Source organism: Catharus ustulatus, chromosome 29, assembly GCF_009819885.2.
Source record: "Catharus ustulatus isolate bCatUst1 chromosome 29, bCatUst1.pri.v2, whole genome shotgun sequence".
Classification (NCBI taxonomy): Eukaryota; Metazoa; Chordata; class Aves; order Passeriformes; family Turdidae; genus Catharus; species Catharus ustulatus.
The window spans coordinates 982,751-1,001,572 of record NC_046249.1 but is presented as its reverse complement, the minus strand read 5'-3'; the positions used below and the strand labels follow the sequence as shown (position 1 = coordinate 1,001,572).

Sequence of the window (18,822 nt, the reverse complement as noted above, 5' to 3'; positions counted from 1 at the left end):
TCTGAAGTGGGTCAGGATCCTTTTTCCAGGGAATCCAGTCCCTCTGGAGGGGTCAGGATCGTTCTCCCAGGGAATCCAGCCCCTCTGGAGGGGGTTCTGTGTCAGGATCCTTCTCCCAGGGAATCCAGCCCCTCTGGAGGGGTCAGGATCCTTTTTCCAGGGAATCCAGCCCCTCTGGAGGGGTCAGGATCCTTTTTCCAGGGAATCCAGCCCCTCTGGATCTGGCTCTGGGTCAGGATCCTTCTCCCAGGGAATCCAGCCATTCCCAGGAGATGTTTGGAAGTTTTTTCCCCTCTGGGAAACAAATCCCTGCAGGACCCAGCCCAGCCCAGCCCTGGCATTTGGAGCCAGGGATTTTCCTTCCCTCAGAGCTCCCGGTGGTGACTCCACAGCTCCAGGGGCTGAACCAGGGAATTGGGGTTTGATTGGCTCGGGAGGACCCCAAATCCAACCCAGTCCCAGCCCTTCCCCCTTCCCCAGCTCACTCCAATCCCTGGGACACCTCCAGGGATGGGGCAGACCCTTCCCAAGGGGAATTTCCTCCCCCTGCTCCGTGGGGAGAAGTGTTTTCTCTCAGACCCTTCCCAAGGGGAATTTCCTCCCCCTGCTCCGTGGGGAGAAGTGTTTTCTCTCAGCCTTTGCCTTCACAAAGCTTTATTTATTTATCTGAGCTGGCAGGATCAGTCAGAGGCAGCAGAATCCCCTCAGTAACTCATCCCTCCCCCTGCCAAAGCCCCCGCTCCTGCCAGCAGCTCCAGGGAGAGCTCACAGCTCCTGGAGCTGATCTGAGACAGGAGAAAAATCATTTTGGAATCATCCACCACTAAAAAAACAAAACATCTCCGAGGCTTTGGCAGGGGAGAGGCAGCACAGGCGCTGCTGCTCCATGGATCTGTCCCAGCTCCTTTCCCAGATGAAAAACACCTCATTCAGAAAATCCTCCCCCTCTGATGAATTGTTCCTGGAGGAGGTTGGTGCTCGGGGCTTGGCACGGCTCCTCCCTGGAGCTGTCACTTGGCAGAGCTGTTTGGTGTGCTGAAGGATGGGGAGAGGAGCCCCACAAGTGCCAGGGAGGAAAAGCTCAGCTGGCAGCAGGGGCTGTGTCCCCAAAAAAGGCTTTGGAGGGAGAGCAGAGGGCACTGAGGGACACAGGGGACAGGCCCAGAGCCACCCCGGTGGTCACATCCCAGCCAAAACCAGCAGGGAAATCCCATCACAAAATCCCAAAATCCAAAAATCCCATCCCAAAATCCCATCCCAAAATCCCATCACCATCCCATCCCCAAATCCCATCCCCATCCCAAAATCCCATCAGAAAATCCCAAAATCCCAAAATCCCATCCCAAAATCCCAAAATCCCATCCCCATCCCATCCCAAAATCTCATCCCCATCTCAAAATCCCAAAATCCCATCCCTATCCCCATCCCAAAATCCCATTCCAAAATCCCATCCCCATCCCAAAATCCATTCCAAAATCCCATCCCAAAATCCCAAAATCCCATCCCAAAATCCCATCCCCAAATCCCAAAATCCCATTCCAAAATCCCGTCCCAAAATCCCATCCCAATATCCATCCCAAATCCCACTCTCAGCCCTCCCTGGGGGTTTGGGAAATCCCAAATCCCAAATCCCACCCTCAGCCCTCCCTGGGGGTTTGGGAAATCCCAAATCCCACCCTCAGCCCTCCCTGGAGGTTTGGGAAATCCCAAATCCCAAATCCCAAATCCCACGCTCAGATCCCACAGGGAACGTGGCCATCCCACACTCTGGGGATGCTCCAGCCCCTGCTGCAGGAGCTGCCCCATCCCAGGAAATCGTGGGGAGATCCCAGGGGTGTCCAAGCTCAGGAGAGGAGGAGGAACTGGAATTATTCTCTTTAATCAGCTGGCAGGGCAGGGCTGTCCTGCCTCACCTCAGCAATCCAATCCCTGCATTTCCTCTCCCAAACCTTTCCCAAATTCCCTTCCCAGGGGCAGGAGGTGCCTCAGACCCCAAACTCCTGCAGGGGAACAAACCCCAAACTCCTGCTGCCCTCAGACCCCAAACTCCTGCAGGGGAACAAACCCCAAACTCCTGCAGGAGAACAAACCCCAAACTCCTGCTGCCCTCAGACCCCAAACTCCTGCAGGGGAACAAACCCCTCTGAGGGTCCCAAACCCCTCTGAGGGTCCCAAACCCAAACCCCACTGAGGTTCCCAAACCCCTCTGAGGGTCCCAAACCCCTCTGAGGGTCCCAAACCCCTCTGAGAGTCCCAAACCCCCCTGAGGGTCCCAAACCCCTCTGAGGGTCCCAAACCCCACTGAGGATCCCAAACCCCCCTGAGGGTCCCAAACCCCTCTGAGGATCCCAAACCCCACTGAGTGTCCCAAACCCCCCTGAGGGTCCCAAACCCCTCTGATGATCCCAAACCCCACTGAGGATCCCAAACCCAAACCCCACTGAGGATCCCAAACCCCCCTGAGGATCCCAAACCCCACCGAGGGCAGCCCCTGGAACCCGAATTTGGGGATGATTTCCATGATTTGGGATTTTCCAACCCCGTTTTTCACACTGGGCACAAAAGGGGATTTCACCCCAGGCTCCAGCAGCGAACTGGGGGAGTTTGTGCTGCTGGGCTGGGATCTGTGCAGGGATGAGGAGCACACAAACCCCAAAGGCTGAGCAAGGAGCAAAACTCCTCCTGGGAATGGCACAGGGAAATTCGGGACAGTGTCCCCAAGGCAGCCCCACTCAGACTCCCCCATCCCAAGGGATGCACTCGTGGATCTTTGTGGCCACAACACCAAAGCTGTCCCTGCCAAGCTGGGCCTGAACAAATCCCAGCCCTGCCTGGTCCCAGCTCAGCCCCAAACCGAGCACCCAACGCTCCATGTGCAAAGTCCTGGCTCTATTTGGGCTGGGAAAGTGCAAACACAGGGACAGGGGCTGGGGCTGGGCACAGCCAGGAGCCCCCCAAGGGGCCAGGAGGTGGCACAGGGAGCTGGGGGTGACACCAGGGGACAAAGCACCAGCAGCAGCAGCTCTGTCCAGCCCAGACATTCCCTGCTCCACAGGGCTGGGAGCAGCAGGAGCTCTCCCCAAATCCCCAGCCCTGCTCCGAGTGCCAGGCTGCAGCAGCTTCCAGAGAAGGTTCCAGAGCAGGTTCCAGAGGCTGGAGCAGGTTCCACAGCAGGTTTCAAAGGCAGGGGCAGGCCCAGCTGTGCTCAGAGCATCTGGAGCAGCTTCCAGAAGCTGCAGCAGGCTCCAGAAGCTGGAGCAGGTTCCAGAGCAGGTTCCAGAACAGGGGCAGGCCCAGCCCTGCTCAGAGCACCTGGAGAAGGTTCCAGAGGCTGCAGCAGCTTCCAGAGCAGGTTCCACAGCAGGTTCCAGAGGCAGAGGCAGGCCCAGTCCTGCTTAGAGCACCTGGAGAAGGTTCCAGAAGCTGCAGCAGGCTCCAGAGGCTGGAGCAGGTTCCAGAGAAGGTTCCAGAGCAGGTTCCAGAGGCTGGAGCAGGTTCCACAGTAGGTTCCAAAGGCAGGGGCAGGCCCAGCCCTGCTCAGAGCACCTGCTGTGAGTTCCAGGCTGGAGCAGGCTCCAGAGCAGATCCCAGAGGCTGGAGCGGGTTCCAGAGGCTGGAGCAGGTCCCAGAGCAGGGGTTAGCCCAGCCCTGCTGTGAGTTCCAGGCTGGAGCAGGTTCCAGAGGCTGGAGTAGGTTCCAGAGCAGGTTCAGGCCCAGCCATGCTCAGAGCCCCTGGAGCAGGTTCCAGAGGAGGTCCCAGAGGCTGCAGCAGGCCCCAGAGCAGATCCCAGAGGCTGGAGCAGGTTCCAGAGGCTGCAGCAGGCCCCAGAGCAGCTCCCAGGGCAGGTCCCAGGGCAGGTCCCCTCCCTGCTCACAGCACCTGCTCTGTGCTGGAGGAGGAGATGTCCAGCAGCCTCCAGGCCGTGTAGGGGTTCAGCTCGTCCTGGTCCCGGCACAGCGCCCACACGTAGAGCATGCGCAGCACCTTGTCCTGGCAGGGTCAGACACACCAGTTATCCCAGTTATCCCAGTCAGTTATCCCAGTTATCCCACACGTAGAGCATGCGCAGCACCTTGTCCTGGCACAGGGCACACCAGTCATCCCAGTTATCCCAGTTATCCCAGTTAGTTATCCCAGTTATCCCAGTTAGTTATCCCAGTTATCTCAGTCAGTTATCCCAGTCAGTTATCCCAGTTAGTTATCCCAGTTATCTCAGTCAGTTATCCCAGTTATCCCATACGTAGAGCACGCACAGCACCTTGTCCTGGGACAGGGCCAGTTAGCCCAGTTAGTCCAGAGTCCCAGTTAGTTAGCCCAGCTAGCCCAGAATCCCAGTTATCCCAGAATCTCAGAACCCCAGTGAGCCCAGAATCCCAGTTAGCCCAGTTAGTTATCCCAGAATCCGTTATTCCAGTTAGCCCAGAATCCCAATTAGTTATTCCAGTCAGTTATCCCAGTTAGCCCAGTTACTTATCCCAGAATCCGTTATTCCAGTTAGTTAGCCCAGATTCCCAGTTAGCCCAGAATCCCAATTAGTTATCCCAGTCAGTTATCCCAGTTATCCCAGTCAGTTATCCCAGTCAGTTATCTCAGTTATCCCAGTCAGTTATCCCAGTTATCCCAGTCAGTTATCCCAGTTATCCCAGTTAGTAATGCCAGTTAGTTATCTCAGTTATCCCACAATCTCAGCCCAGTTATTCCAATTAGTTATCCCAGTTATCCGGTCAGTTATTCCAGTTATCCCAGTTAGTTATCCCAGTTTTCCCAGTTACCCCAGAACCCCAGGGACACCTCACCTGATCCCAAAAGTGTCCCAGACCCCACACTGTCCCCTGTCCCCACTCACCGGGTCCCCCTCCACCACGTCCCCTCGGTGGTTTTTGATCACCATCACCACCTGGGCCTGGAAGGTGATGATCAGCACGGGGCCCTGCTCCATCATCTTCCCCATGGCCAGCTGTGGGACACAGAGCTCAGGAAAACAGTCCTGGGGGGCCAGGGATGATCCCACAAACCCCAGTCCTGGGGGGCCATGGGTGCTCCCAAAATCCCCAATCCAGAACCAGGGATGATCCCAAAACCCCAATCCTGTGGGGCCAGGGATGATCCCAAAAACCCCAATCCTGCAGGGCCATGGAGGTTCCCAAAATCCCCAATCCAGAACCAGGGATGATCCCACAAAACCCCAATCCTGTGGTGACATGGGTGTCCCAAAAACCCCAATCCAAGGCCAGGGATGATCCTAAAACCCCAATCCAGAGCCAGGGATGATCCCAAAAACCCAAATCCTGTAGGACCAGGGATGATCCCCAAAATCCCCAATCCTGTGGGGCCAGGGATGGTCCCAAAATCCCCAATCCAGAACCAGGGATGATCCCAAAACCCCAATCCTGTGTGACCATGGGTGTCCCAAAAACCCCAATCCTGGTCCAGGAATGATCCCAAAAACCCCAATCCAGAGCCAGGGATGTTCCCAAAATCCATAATCCTGTGGGACCATGGGTGCTCCCAAAAACCCCAATCCTGTAGGGTCAGGGATGATCCCAAAATCCCAAATCCAGGGCCAGGGATGTTCCTAAAACCCCAATCCTGTGGGGCCAGGGATGTTCCCTATCCCAACTTCAGGGACACAGAGAATTCCAGAAAAACCCCAATCCAGGGCCAGGGATACTCCCAAAAACCCCAATCCTGTGGGGTCAGGGATGTTCCCAAAATCCTGTGGGGCCAGGGATGATCCCAAAAATTCCAGTTCTGTAGGGCCAGGGATGTTCCCACCCCACACACCCCCAGCCCCCTGCCTGTCCAACCACACCAATCCCAGAATTTCTGGAAAAGAAATTTCCCAAAAATCTTCCAACAGAACCCACCTGGGGCCCTGCACTTCAAAGCTTTGGTGTGGATTTTTAATTTTATTTTTTTGTTCTTCTCCCAATCCCATAAATGTGGGAAATGGGAACGAGCAGAAAGCAAAATCAAAGCACCCTGCTCTCCAAAAAAAGGGAATTTTCTGCAGGAAAGGTTTGGAATGGGAACATCCTGAGCTGGAAGGATCAAACAGAGCCTTTCCTCTGCTCTTAAATCCATTTTTTTCCCCCAGAATCCATTCTATTTTAATTATTTAAAGACTTTATTCACTGGGATGCAAGAGGAGTGGAAATTCAGATTTTTTTAAATTCTTTTAAAACCCCAGGATTCTCTTCCTGCCCATTGTGGGGAATCTCTTACATCCTTTTTATTTTTATTTTTTTTGTGGGAATGCAGCTCTGCAATTCCTGCCCCAAAAGCAGCCACAGGATTTTCCTCTTTTGAAATGTTCCCAAACATTCTGGGTTTTGATTTTATCCCTAATAAAGGGAGCTGGGCTGTGTCACAAAGGAATAAATTTATTTATGGGGAGATTTTTCCTGTTCCCTGAGGGGATCTCAGCAGCTCTGCAATGTTCCTGATCCCAAAAATCTCCCTGGAACTGCCCCATTCCAATAAAAAACAATTTTTCACCCCAGTTTCCAAGATATTATCTTGACAATAATGGATTGCCCTTTCAGCAATGGGATTTCCCTTCCATCAATGGGATTTTTGTTTCTAACAGTGGGATTTTCCTTCCAAGAATGGGATTTTCCCTTCCAGGAGTGGAATTTTCCTTCTAGCAATGGGATTTTCATTTCTAACAGTGGGATTTCCTTTCCAGAAATGGGATTTTCCTTTCAGCAATGGGATTTCTCTTCCAGCAATGGGATTTTCCTTCTAGAAATGGGATTTCCTTTCCAGGAATGGAATTTTCCTTCCAGCAATGGGATTTTGCCTTTCTAACAATGGGATTTTTCTTCTAGCAATGGGATTTCCCTTCAGAAATGGGATTTTCCTTTCCAGGAGTGGGATTTTCCTTTCCAGGAGTGGGATTTTTCTTTTCAACAGTGGGATTTCCCTCCCAGCACTGGGATTTTCCTTTTCCAGGAGTGGGATTTTTGTTTTTAACAATGGGATTTCCCTCCCAGCACTGGGATTTCCCTCTGGAAGCACAAACACCAAACCCCAGAGCTCAACCCCAGCAGGGAAAATAGGGAAAGGTGGGGAAAATAGGGGAAAAATAGGGGAACAAAGAAGGTTGCATTGCTGACCCTGGAGGATTTCCCCAACCCCCCTGACCCCAAACCCCCAGGGCAGGAACCCAAATGACCCCAAACCCCCAGGGCAGGAACCCAAATGACCCCAAACCCCCAGGGCAGGAATTCCCTGACCCCAAACCCCCAGGACAGGAATCCCCTGACCCCAAACCCCCAGGACAGGAATCCCCTGACCCCAAACCCTCAGGGCAGGAATCCCCTGACCCCAAACCCCCAGGATAGGGATCCCTTGACCCCAAACCCCCAGGGCAGGAACTCCTTGACCCCAAACCCCCAGGGCAGGAATCCCCTGACCCCAAACCCCCAGGACAGGAACCCCCTGACCCCAAACCCCCAGGACAGGAACCCCCTGACCCCAAACCCCCAGAGCAGGGATTCCCATAAATCCTAAACCCCCAGGACAGGCACTCCCATGACCCCAAATCCCCCCAGGACAGGAATCTCCTGACCCCAAATCCTCAGGACAGGAATTCCCTGACCCCAAAACCCCCAGAACAGAGACTCCCCTGACCCTAAAAACCTCCATGGCAGGGATTCCCTGACCCCAAACCCCCAGGGCAGGAACCCAAATGACCCCAAACCCCCAGGGCAGGCACTCCCATGACCCCAAACCCCCCCAGGGCAGGAATTCCCTGACCCCAAACCCCCAGGACAGGATCCCCATGATCCCAAACCCCCAGGACAGGAACCCAAATGACCCCAAACCCCCAGAGCAGGCATTCCCATAAATCCCAACCCCCCCAGGACAGGAATTCCCTGACCCCAAACCCCAGGACAGGAATTCCCTGACCCCAAACCCCCAGGACAGGAACCCAAATAACCCCAAACCCCCAGAGCAGGCATTCCCATAAATCCCAACCCCCCAGGACAGGCACTCACGTCGATGTTGTCGATGTCCAGGACCCTGGAGTGGAACTGCAGCCCCAGGGCCTTGGCCTGCTGGATGGGCTGGGCCAGCTGGCTGTAGGTCTGAGAGCCAACAGGGATTTGGGGTCATTTGGGATTGTTCTGTCACCCCCACACACAAATAATGGGGATTTTTGCTGTTTGTGTTTATTGGAGAGAGACATGGAAAAAAAATCCCAAAGAAAAGGAGGGAGGGGTTTATGGGAAGGGTTTGAGGTGCAGGGAGGGATTTGGGATTCACCAAATTCCCACTGGAAATCCCAGTTTTGGTGGGGAGGATGTGAGGGGTGAGAGATGAGGGACTCAGAGCTGGGCTGGAGAGCAGGGCCAGGGAAAAGCTGGGAAAAATGGGAAAAATGGGAAAAAATAGGGGAAAATAGGGAAAATAGAGAAAAGCAGGGAAAGCCAAGGAAAAATAGGGGAAAATAGGGAAAAATAGGGAAAATGGAGAAAATAGGGAAAAGAAGGGAAAGCCAAGGAAAAATAGGGAAAAATAGGGGGAAAATAGGGGAAACTAGGGAAAAGTAGGGAAAAATAGGGAAAAGTAAGGAAAAATAGGGAAAGCCAAGGAAAAATAGGGGAAACCTGGGGAAAATAAAAGGGAAAAGCAAGGGGAAAATAGGGAAAAATAGGAAAAAGCAGGGCAAATTCAGGGAAAAATTGGGAAAATGGGGAAAAGCAGGGAAAAAAGGGAAAAGCAGGGAAAAATCAAAGGGGAACCTGGGAAAAATATGGAAAAGTAGGGAAAAATAGAGAAAAAACTGAGAAAAATAGGGAAAGCCAGGGAACAGCAGGGAAAGCAGGAGTTCAGTGCTCAGAATCCCCATCCCCACACCCCTGGGATTCATCCCCACACCCCTGGGATCCATGAAGAGCCTTTATCCCCTTTATCCCCTTTATCCCTGGATTCCCAGGGCCAGGTTCCCATCTCCTGCCCTGCTCCATCCCAGCTCCAGCTGCCTGGGCAGTGTTGGATTTGGGGCTGCACTGAGGCTGCTGCTTCCCCCCAGGTGTCATTCTGTCATTCCCAAAGCTGTTGGAAGCAGGGAAGATTTTCTGCTTTCAGACTGGATTATTGCTACAAAAATAAAGCTCATCAGGATTTATTAAATTGGGAAAAAAAATCTTGGCTGTGCCAGCCCTCTGGTGGTGGGAGCAGCACAGGGAATTCACCTGGAAAAATCCAGCTCCTGGATAAAGAGCAGAATTTTGGATTTTAGAGCATGAGAACTTTGCAGGAATGAGGATTCAAATAAAATCCCACCAGGAAATCTCTGATTTCAGCACCTCCCTGAATTCCAGCCCCCAAAAATGATCCCATTCCCAAGGGGGAGCCCCAAAGTTTGGGGATTTTGGGGCTGCACTCACGGCCTCGTAGCACCAGTCCTTGAGGATGTCGAGTTCCCCGGAGATCAGAGCCTGAGGAGGGAACCACACAGAACATTTCAGCTCCTCCTACATCAAAGTGGGAACAGCCAGCCCTTCCAGCAGCAAAACACCTGAAATTCCACATTTTGTGGGACTCTGGGGGGAGCTGGAGCTGCAGAGGGGAGCAGCAAAAAGGATTTCTATAAAAACACAGGAGCTGAGGCCAAGGGACAGAAACCTTGGGATAATTAAACTCCCTCAAAGCTTCCAGCTGAAACTTCCCATTAAATCTTCCTGCTGGGCCTGCCAGAGCCAGCAGAGCTCTCAGGGCTCAGAAATCCTGGCATCAAACAGGAGCAGAGCTGTAATTCTCCACCCTGAAAAATCCAGGGCACAGAAGGAATCCCAAGTTTGGCTCCTCCAGCCCCAGATTTTCCTGAGTGTCTCAGAGCAATCCCTGTTTCAAACCCCAAACTCCCTCAGAGCAATCCCTGTTTCAAACCCCAAACTCCCTCTGTCCTTCCTGCTGCAGTGACAGGGGTTCCATCCATCCACACCCACACTCTGATCCCTCAGAGCCCCCAAAAACCCAAAATTCAGAGAGCACTGAACCATCTGTCCCAGCCTGCTGCTCCTCCCAAAGCCCAGCTCAGAGGGCACATCCCAAATTCCCTGCCCTGTCCCTCTGCTGTCCCCACCTGATCCCACCTCAATTGTTGTTTTCCAGCCCACAACAATCATTCATCTACCCTTGTTGGATCCAATTCCTTCCCCAAAGCTGGAACAGCAAATCCTGCCCCGACTTTTGATTTTAGCAATAGAAAATTGAAAAAAAAAATAAAATTCCACGGGTTCCTCCTACATCAAAGTGTAGGGCAGTTCCCCTGCAGGGCCAGAGGAAGGGAAGGAGGGAGGGAAGGAGGGAGGGAGGGGCTGCACCTCCAGCACGTTGGGGATGATGTCCCTCTCACACTGCTGCAGGAAGCGATCCTTGTCGAAGGACGGATCCACGCGCAGGATCTCGGTCAGCACCTCGGACATCTCGGTCTTGGAGAACAAACCCCCTGCAGGAACAGCCCAGAGGGGAGCTGGCACTGCCACCAGCACGGGGACACAGCCCTGGTGGCACTGCACAGCGAGGGGAGGTCACCCTGAGAGGGATCCCAAGGGTTGGTGCCACCCTGATCCTGATCCTGAGCTGAGAGAGCTGAGAGAGCTGAGAGAGCTGAGAGAGCTGAGAGAGATGAGAGAGCTGAGAGAGCTGAGAGAGATGAGAGAGATGAGAGAGCTGAGAGAGATGAGAGAGATGAGAGAGCTGAGAGAGATGAGAGAGATGAGAGAGCTGAGAGAGATGAGAGAGATGAGAGAGCTGAGAGAGATGAGAGAGCTGAGAGATGAGAGAGATGAGAGAGCTGAGAGAGCTGAGAGAGCTGAGAGAGATGAGAGAGATGAGAGAGCTGAGAGAGATGAGAGAGATGAGAGAGCTGAGAGAGATGAGAGAGATGAGAGAGCTGAGAGAGATGAGAGAGCTGAGAGATGAGAGAGATGAGAGAGCTGAGAGAGCTGAGAGAGCTGAGAGAGATGAGAGAGATGAGAGAGCTGAGAGAGATGAGAGAGATGAGAGAGCTGAGAGAGATGAGAGAGATGAGAGAGCTGAGAGAGATGAGAGAGATGAGAGAGCTGAGAGATGAGAGAGATGAGAGAGCTGAGAGAGCTGAGAGAGATGAGAGAGCTGAGAGAGCTCGGCAGGGCCAGGCTGGGAGCGCCTGGGGGGGCAGGAACAGTTCCTGGGGGGTTCAGGAGCAGTTCCTGGGGCTCAGGAACAGTTCCAGGGGCTCAGGGGCAGCTCCAGGGGCTCAGGGGCAGCTCCAGGGGTTTGGGGGCAGCTCCAGGGACAGGAACAGCTCCAGGGGCTCAGGGACAGCTCCAGGGGTTTGGGGGCAGCTCCTGGGGGGTTCAGGGGAAGCTCCAGGGGCTCAGGAACAGCTCCAGGGACAAGAATGGCTCCAGGGGTTCAGGAGCAGCTCCAGGGGCAGGAACAGCTCCAGGGACAGGAACAGCTCCAGGGGTTTGGGGGCAGCTCCAGGGGCTCAGGGGAAGCTCCAGGGGCTCAGGAACAGCTCCAGGGACAGGAACAGCACCTGGGGGGCTCAGGAACAGCTCCAGGGGCTCAGGGGCAGCTCCAGAGGGGCAGCAGGACTCTGGTCCCTGTCCCTGGTCTCTGTCTCTGGGCTCAGTCTCTGTCCCTGTCCCTCCCCTGTCCCTGTCCCATCCCCATCCCTGTCCCATCCCATCCCTGTCCCTCCCCTGTCCCTCCCTGTCCCCCCCTGACCGATCAGGTCGGTGACACGGTCGGTGACAGCGCGGGACGCTCGGATCAGGGCGTTGTCGCTCTCGTCGTATTTCATCTTCATCTCAAAGAACCCTGCAGGGACAGAGAGCTCAGGGCCAGGGTGACAGCACCCAGGGGTGACAGCAGCACAGGGGTGACAGCAGCACCAGGGGGTGACACAGGGGTGACAGCACCCAGGGGGTGACAGCAGCACAGGGGTGACAGCAGCACCCAGGGGTGGCAGCAGCACAGGGGTGACAGCAGCACCCAGGGGTGACAGCACCAGGGGTGGCAGCAGCACCCAGGGGTGACAGCAGCACCCAGGGGTGACAGCAGCACAGGGGTGACAGCAGCACCCAGCCCTGCTCAGGGCCAGGCTCCAGCTGCCACCTGCTTTCCCCCCCATTTTATTCCCATTTTTATTCCCCATTTTTCTCCAATTATTTCTGTTCTTCTCCCCATTTTATTCCTAATTTTTCTGTTTTTCTTTCCATTTTATTCCTATTTTTCTCCCCATTTTATTCCCATTTTTATCCCCATTTTATTCCCATTTTTCTCCAATTATTTCTGTTCTTCTCTCCATTTTATTCCTCGTTTTTCTCCCCATTTTTCTCCCCATATTTCTGGTTTTCTCCCCATTTTTCTCCCCTTATTTCTGGTTTTCTCCCCATATTTCTGTTTTTCTCCCCATTTTGTTCCCTGTTTTCTCCCCATTTTTTGTTTTTCTCCCCATTTTGTTCCCTGTTTTCTCCCCATTTTTCTCCCTGTTTTTCTCCCCATATTTCTGGTTTTCTCCCCATTTTTCTCCCCATTTTTCTCCCCATATTTCTGGTTTTCTCCCCATTTTTCTCCCCATTTTTCTCCTCATATTTCTGGTTTTCTCCCCATATTTCTGTTTTCCCCCCACTTTCCTGACCCCTCAGTAACTCCTCCTCTGCTAACACTCAGCACTAACACCTCTGGGAAAGGAGAGAATTAATTCAGTGGAATGAGGAAATTCAGGGCCAGGCTGATTCTGAGCAGAGCTGGTGGAGTCTCCATCCCTGCAGGGACAAATCAGGACTGGGGAGTTTTCCCAACCCAAATTCTGGGATTCAGGGCATTTAAAACATTCTCAGGTGACACCAAAGGTACCACAGAGAGATCATTTCAAAGTCTTTCCCCAGTTTGGAAATTGTGTGGAACTGCTTTGATTTTTCCAGGATTTTCCTTTGTTTAAGCTCCAATTTGGAAATTGTGTGGAACTGCTTTGATTTTTCCAGGATTTTCCTTTGTTTAAGCTCCAATTTGGAAATTGTGTGGAACTGTTTTGATTTTTCCAGGATTTTCCTTGGTTTAATTTCCAATTTGGAAATTGTGTGGATCTGCTTTGATTTTTCCAGGATTTTCCTTGGTTTCAGCTCCAATTTGGAAATTGTGTGGAACTGCTTTGATTTTTCCAGGATTTTCCTTGGTTTAAGTTCCAGTTTGGAAATTGTGTGGAACTGCTTTGATTTTTCCAGGATTTCCCTTGGTTTCAGCTCCAGGATCAGAGCTGCCTCCCCCAGAAGGAAGCTGAGGAGGGGGAGCAGCAAACCCAGGGCACCCCCAACCTCAATTTATTCCATTTCCACCCCAGAGTGATTTCCCAGCTGGATGTGGCCAGTTCTGAGCTGGAAATTCCCATTTTTTAAGTGGAACTGGAGGAATTTTGGGGCAGCTGAGGTTGGATGGGGTTGGGACAGTGAGAGCACAGCACAGGGTGGGATTTAAATTCCTTCCAATCCATCCTGGGATTCCATAAAATCCTTTGGACACTGAGGGAAGGGAATTTCTGCCCCCCTGAGCACTCACTGTTGAAAACCACGTTGTTGTCCTTGAAATCTTTCCACTGCTGGTACCACTTGGAGTCTTTATGCAGCACCATGCCCATGGCCTCCCTGGAGAGGGCAGAAAACAGGGATAAAATGGGAATATTTGGGGAAAAATGAACTTGTAACAAATGCAGACAGCACCCTGAGGAATATCCCTGCAGCACTGAGGCAGCACAGGAATGATGAGCTCAATTACAGGGTAAATTATGGCCTCATCAATTATAAAATAAATTGCAGCCTCACAAATGATAGCCCCATAAATGATCCACCAGATAAATGAAACACCAGACAAATAAAAAGAAACAGATAAATAAAACATCAGATAAACAAAACTCCAGATTAATAAAGCACCAGGCAAATAAAACTCCACTCAGAGGAGCAAAGCAGCCCCAAAAAAAAGGAGCTCAGCTTTAGCCCTGCCTCACCCAGCAGCAAGGAGTTAAAAACCTGAACACAGAGCAAAGCCCAGCTCAGAATTCCACCTCTGAACATCAAACCTGAGCTTCAAAATTCGAATTTTCCATTTTTAGCATGGGAAGATTTGGGATCCCCCAAACCCACAGCTCCTGGATTTGAATCCCTGATGTGTTTTGAGCTTTTCCCAGCCAGGCACAAACAGAAATCCCCCCCAGGGTTCCCCTCACTCACTCATTGGCCTCGAACACTCTCTGCTCCTTGCTGCTCTCTCCAGAATATTCCGTTCGCTTCCGGAGCCGCTCCGGGCGCCTGTAGGGACCTGTCTGGCCCAGGACACTCTCATCAATCTCCTTCTTAACGGTTTCTACTCCCTGCAAGGGAAACAGCCCCATCAGTGAGGATTTAGTGCTGGCCCAGAAGGTGAAAATCCCTCCTGGGATGGTTGGGGAGAGTGAAAAAGGCTCTGGGCACTGCCAGGGATGGGGCAGCCACAGCTTGGATATTTTCTGTATTTCCTGCAGAAAAGGGGTTTAAGGAAGGTGAAATCCCTGCTGGGGAGAGGCATTTCCCACCCACCCTGCCCCAGGAGCAGCAGCTCAGCCCTGGCAGGCTCAGACCTGGCAGCAGCGCCAGCCCTGGCACTCCTGGGGGGGTTTTCCTGATGGATTCCATCCCCAAATTCCTGATGGATTCCACCCCTGACCCCTGCTGGATTCCACCTCCAGTCCCTGCTGGATTCCACCCCCAGATTCCTGCTGGATTCCACTCCAGATTCCTGCTGAAATCCACCCCAAATTCCTGCTGGATTCCAGCCCCAGAGACACCCCCAGATCCTGCTGGATTCCACTCAGATTTCTGCTGGATTCCACCCCAAGCCCCTGCTGGATCTCACCCCAAATTTCTGCTGGATTCCAGCCCCAGATTCCTGCTGGATTCCACTCAGATTCCTGCTGGATTCCATCCCCAGATTCCTGCTGGATTCCAGCCCCAGATTCCTGCTAGATTAAACCCCAGTCCCTGCTGGATCCCACCCCAGTCCCTGCTGGATTCCACCCAAATTCCTGCTGGATTCCACCCCCAGTCCCTGCTGGATCCCTCCCCAGATTCCTGCTGGATCCCACCCCAGATTCCTGCTGGATTCCACCCCAGCCCCTGCTGGATCCCTCCCCATCCCCTGCTGGATTCCATTCCCAAATTCCTGCTGGAATCCACCCCATCCCCTGCTGGATCCCTCCCCAGCCCTGCAGCCCCTGCCCACCTGGGAGATGGCTTTGAAGGCCGCAGTCCTGCCCAGCTTCTCCCCTCCCCTGCTCACAGACTCTGCCGACTGCTTGGCCGTCTTGGCCGCCTCCTCCACGCCCTCCTTGATCTTCCTGCCCAGGTCACTCCTGCTGACCTCATCCAAACTCTGCAGGGCAAAAGGGAAAGGTGATTCCAGCTCCAGGCCTCGGCCCCAGCCCCTCCCCAGCTCTCCTGGAGCCCCTTCAGGCTCTGAGCTCTCCCTGGAGCCCCTTCAGGCTCTGAGCTCTCCCTGGATCCTTCTCCTCTCCAGGTGAGCACCCCCAGCCCTCTCCGAGGGGCTCCAGCCCTGGAGCAGCTCCAGGAGCTCCTCTGGGCTCTCCCAGCAGCTCCAGGAGCTCCTCTGGACTCTCCCCAGCTCCTCTGGACTCTCCCCAGCTCCTCTGGACTCTCCCAGCAGCTCCAGGAGCTCCTCTGGACTCTCCCCAGCAGCTCCAGGAGCTCCTCTGGGCTCTCCCCAGCAGCTCCAGGAACTCCTCTGGACTCTCCCAGCAGCTCCAGGAGCTCCTCTGGACTCTCCCCAGCAGCTCCAGGAGCTCCTCTGGACTCTCCCAGCAGCTCCTCTGGGCTCTCCCCAGCTCCTCTGGACTCTCCCAGCAGCTCCAGGAGCTCCTCTGGACTCTCCCCAGCAGCTCCAGGAGCTCCTCTGGGCTCTGTCCAGCTCCTCTGGGCTCTCCCAGCAGCTCCAGGAGCTCCTCTGGGCTCTCCCCAGCCCAGACTCTCTCCACACTCTGATTTTGGGCTCTCTGCTGGGGTCTCTCTCTTCTCCATCCCCCAAACCCCAGAGGAATCCCTGGCTGGGTCTGCTCTGATCACACTCAATCTTTATTTTATTAATTCCCCTGGTTTGAAAAGCTCCAGGGTCTGGATCCCCCCTGGAACAGCAGCACCAACAAAGCCAATTCCAGCCCCCCAAAATCCCAACCTCAGCAGAGCTGCCCTGAGGAAAAGTCCTTGTACCTCTTTAACCGTCCCTGTTATTTCTCCAAGTTTCTTTTTAATCACTTCTGAGGTCTTCACTGTTTCAGATTCAATGGTTTTCTGGGGGAAAAGAACATTAATCAAGAGACAGAAACGACTCAAACCCAGCTTGGATGGAGCACAATCCATTAAGGGTGGAATTGAGAGCAGAAAAAGCAACATTTCAGGAGCTCATGGTCTGAGTCAGCAGCAGCAGCAGCTCAGCTCTGCAAATGATGATGTTCAGAGCCCTCTGAGCAATGCAAAATAAACATTTGATGCTCAATTTAATGCCTCATTATTTGATCTGCTCAGAAATGCAGCCAAGTGTCGGCTGGAAAGACTTTCCACTAAAAAAAATAAATAAATTAAAAAACCCAAAACATTCCATCAAATAAACATTCTGAGGCACCCATTTAGCACTGAGCACTTCCAGCCAAGCAGAACTTCTCCAGTTCAGGGCTGGAATTTCCACTGAGAGCAGGAAAAGCTCAGGGAACATTCCAGAACTCACATATTTCCTCCTGGCTTCCCGCAGAGCGTCCGACTCCTCCAACTTTTTGGCTTCGTCTCGGAATTTTTTGATGCTTTCCTTCATCTCTTTGTTCTTGGCCAGTTCCTGTTTGATGTTCTCCACAAAACCTGAGATGAATCCTTTCCTTCCTCCCGAGGAGTAGCATCTGGACTGGAGGAAACCATCCCATGTTGGGGGATTGGAGCAAACAGGACCCAGAACACAGAGGAGTCCAAGGCAGGACGGGCCAGGGGTGACTTTGGAATGTGTGGGAATTGTGGAGCTGCTGGGAAAAGCAGCAGCTGATCCTTCAGAGAGCCAGAATCCAATGGATTTCATGGAATCCCAGGATGGATTGGGTTGGAAGGACCTTAAATCCCACCCTGTCCCAACCCCATCCAACCTCAGCTACCCCAAAATTCCTTCAGTTCTTCTTAAAAAATAAAAATTTCCAGAGCCCCATCCAGCTGGGAAAACACTCTGGGGTGGAAATGGAATAAATTCAGGTGGGACCAACCTGGGGGGTGCCCAGGGCAGGGCTGCTGATCCTGTACAGGGCACAGCTGGGGAGGGCAGGGATGGGATAACGCCTGGAGAGCAGCCACAGCCCGCTGAGGAGACATTTCTGCAAGGAAAAAAACACAGCAGGGGCTCAGGGGAGCGCCCAAGAGCTGCCAGCACCCACAGCTGGGACAGCAGAGATGCACAAATCCATCCTGGAGCTGAAGCAGGAGGAGCACGTGGATTTTTCTGGGAAAATTCCTCCAAACTGTGCCCAGCTCTGGAGGATCCCAGAAAAATCCCAGCACGGTTCTGCTGCCCCTGCCCAGCTCCCACCTGCAGATTCCTGCTCAGTGCTGAGCTCAGGGCTTGCAGCAGGGCAGAATCAGGGAAATCCCAGATGAAAAAATGTGGATTTGCTCAAGAACTGCACCGAGCCTCGGGCCAGGAGCCCAGGGATGAGCCGGGAGAGCTCCGGAGCAGAGGCACGAACGGAGCAGGGACCCCAAACGGAGCAGGAACCCTGAACAGAACAGGGACCCCAAATGGAGCAGGGACCCCGAACGGAGCAGGGACCCCGAACCTCTCGTTTTATTGTGGGCACAACAAACCCACGCAGCTGCTCCAGGGTGACGCTGCGTGAAATTGGGAAATTTGCCCTAACGGGAGCGGCCCCGGGACACCGGGAGTGCCTGGGCTGGAGGGGCCTCAGCAGCTCCGGGAAGGAACGCGCCGGACCGGCCGGGAGAGCTCCGGGAGCGGGGCCGGGTTCCGCTGTCCCCACACCGGGAGCTGCCAGGGCCGGGTCCCGCTGTGCTCGCACCGGGAGCGGGGCCGGGTCCCGCTGTGCTCGCACCGGGAGCTGGGCCGGGTTCCGCTGTCCCTACACCGGGAGCTGCCGGGGCCGGGGCCCTGTGGGCCGGGAGGGAACGGCGGCTCCGGGCCGGGCCCCGCCAGCAGCTCCGGCCCCGTTCGCTGTCCCCGCCGGCCCCAGCAGGCCCCGCCCCGCCCGGTCGGGTCGCGGTGTCTGTCCCCGGTCACGGTGTCCCCGGTGTCGCTGTCCCCGCGCTCACCCGGCACCCTCCGGCCGCCGCCATCGCCCCGCGCGCCCCGTGACCTTCGCGCGGCGCCGCGCAGTGACGTCACCGCCGCGCGCCGCCCGCGCCACGTGGTTGCGGATGGCGGGAACGGGAGGGAACGGCGGGAACGCGGCGGGACCGGACCCGGCACCATCGGGAGCCGCGGGACTGCTGTAACCCTGGCCCAGGCTCACCGGGACCCTCACCGGGGCTGTCCCAGACCCTTCCCGGCCTCACCGGGACCCCTCCGTGCCCCACATCTGATCCATTGGTGTTGTGCAAAGCGTTTGCTGCTGGAAAAGGGGAAAGCTCTCCCCTCTCACTTGTGGCAGGTGTCTGGGTCAGACACCCCCCAAGAGAGAATAAAAGTTTTTAAAAGATGTTTTTTCACTAGAGAAAAACCTTGAGTGGGCCTGCCCATGGACTGGGTGGGTACAGGAGGGAAGATCCTGCACCCTTGGAGCCATC

At 54.3% G+C, this 18,822-nt stretch overlaps 1 protein-coding gene across 2 annotated transcripts; it reads right to left on the bottom strand.

The window, feature by feature from the left end:
- Positions 1–3,828: 3,828 nt before the first annotated feature.
- On the bottom strand, positions 3,829–17,393 carry TIMM44 (translocase of inner mitochondrial membrane 44). Of its 2 annotated transcripts, none has more exons than XM_033082449.1 (12): positions 17,292–17,393; positions 16,775–16,945; positions 16,261–16,341; positions 15,260–15,409; positions 14,233–14,372; positions 13,565–13,650; positions 11,732–11,824; positions 10,339–10,463; positions 9,400–9,450; positions 8,005–8,094; positions 4,848–4,958; positions 3,829–3,991 (listed from the first exon to the last, which is right to left on the bottom strand). In XM_033082449.1, the coding sequence occupies exons 2-12, from the start codon at positions 16,856–16,858 to the stop codon at positions 3,872–3,874; spliced, it is 1,131 nt and encodes a 376-aa protein (XP_032938340.1). In that variant the 5' UTR covers positions 16,859–16,945; positions 17,292–17,393; the 3' UTR covers positions 3,829–3,871. The 2 variants fall into 2 exon arrangements, with proteins under 2 accessions (XP_032938340.1, XP_032938341.1); XM_033082450.1 differs by having other exon boundaries at positions 16,775–16,940; positions 17,292–17,325.
- Between the last annotated feature and the right edge of the window lie 1,429 nt (positions 17,394–18,822).

Excerpts from the sequence above, each read along its gene's own strand:
- TIMM44 (XM_033082449.1), bottom strand. The coding sequence starts at position 16,858 with ATGAAGGAAAGCATCAAAAAATTCCGAGACGAAGCCAAAAAGTTGGAG. Across the intron at positions 10,464-11,731 it reads CCGTGTCACCGACCTGATCG|GGGGTTTGTTCTCCAAGACC; the intron begins GTCAGGGGGGGA and ends CTGTTCCTGCAG. Across the intron at positions 8,095-9,399 it reads AGGACTGGTGCTACGAGGCC|ACCTACAGCCAGCTGGCCCA; the intron begins GTGAGTGCAGCC and ends GTTGGCTCTCAG.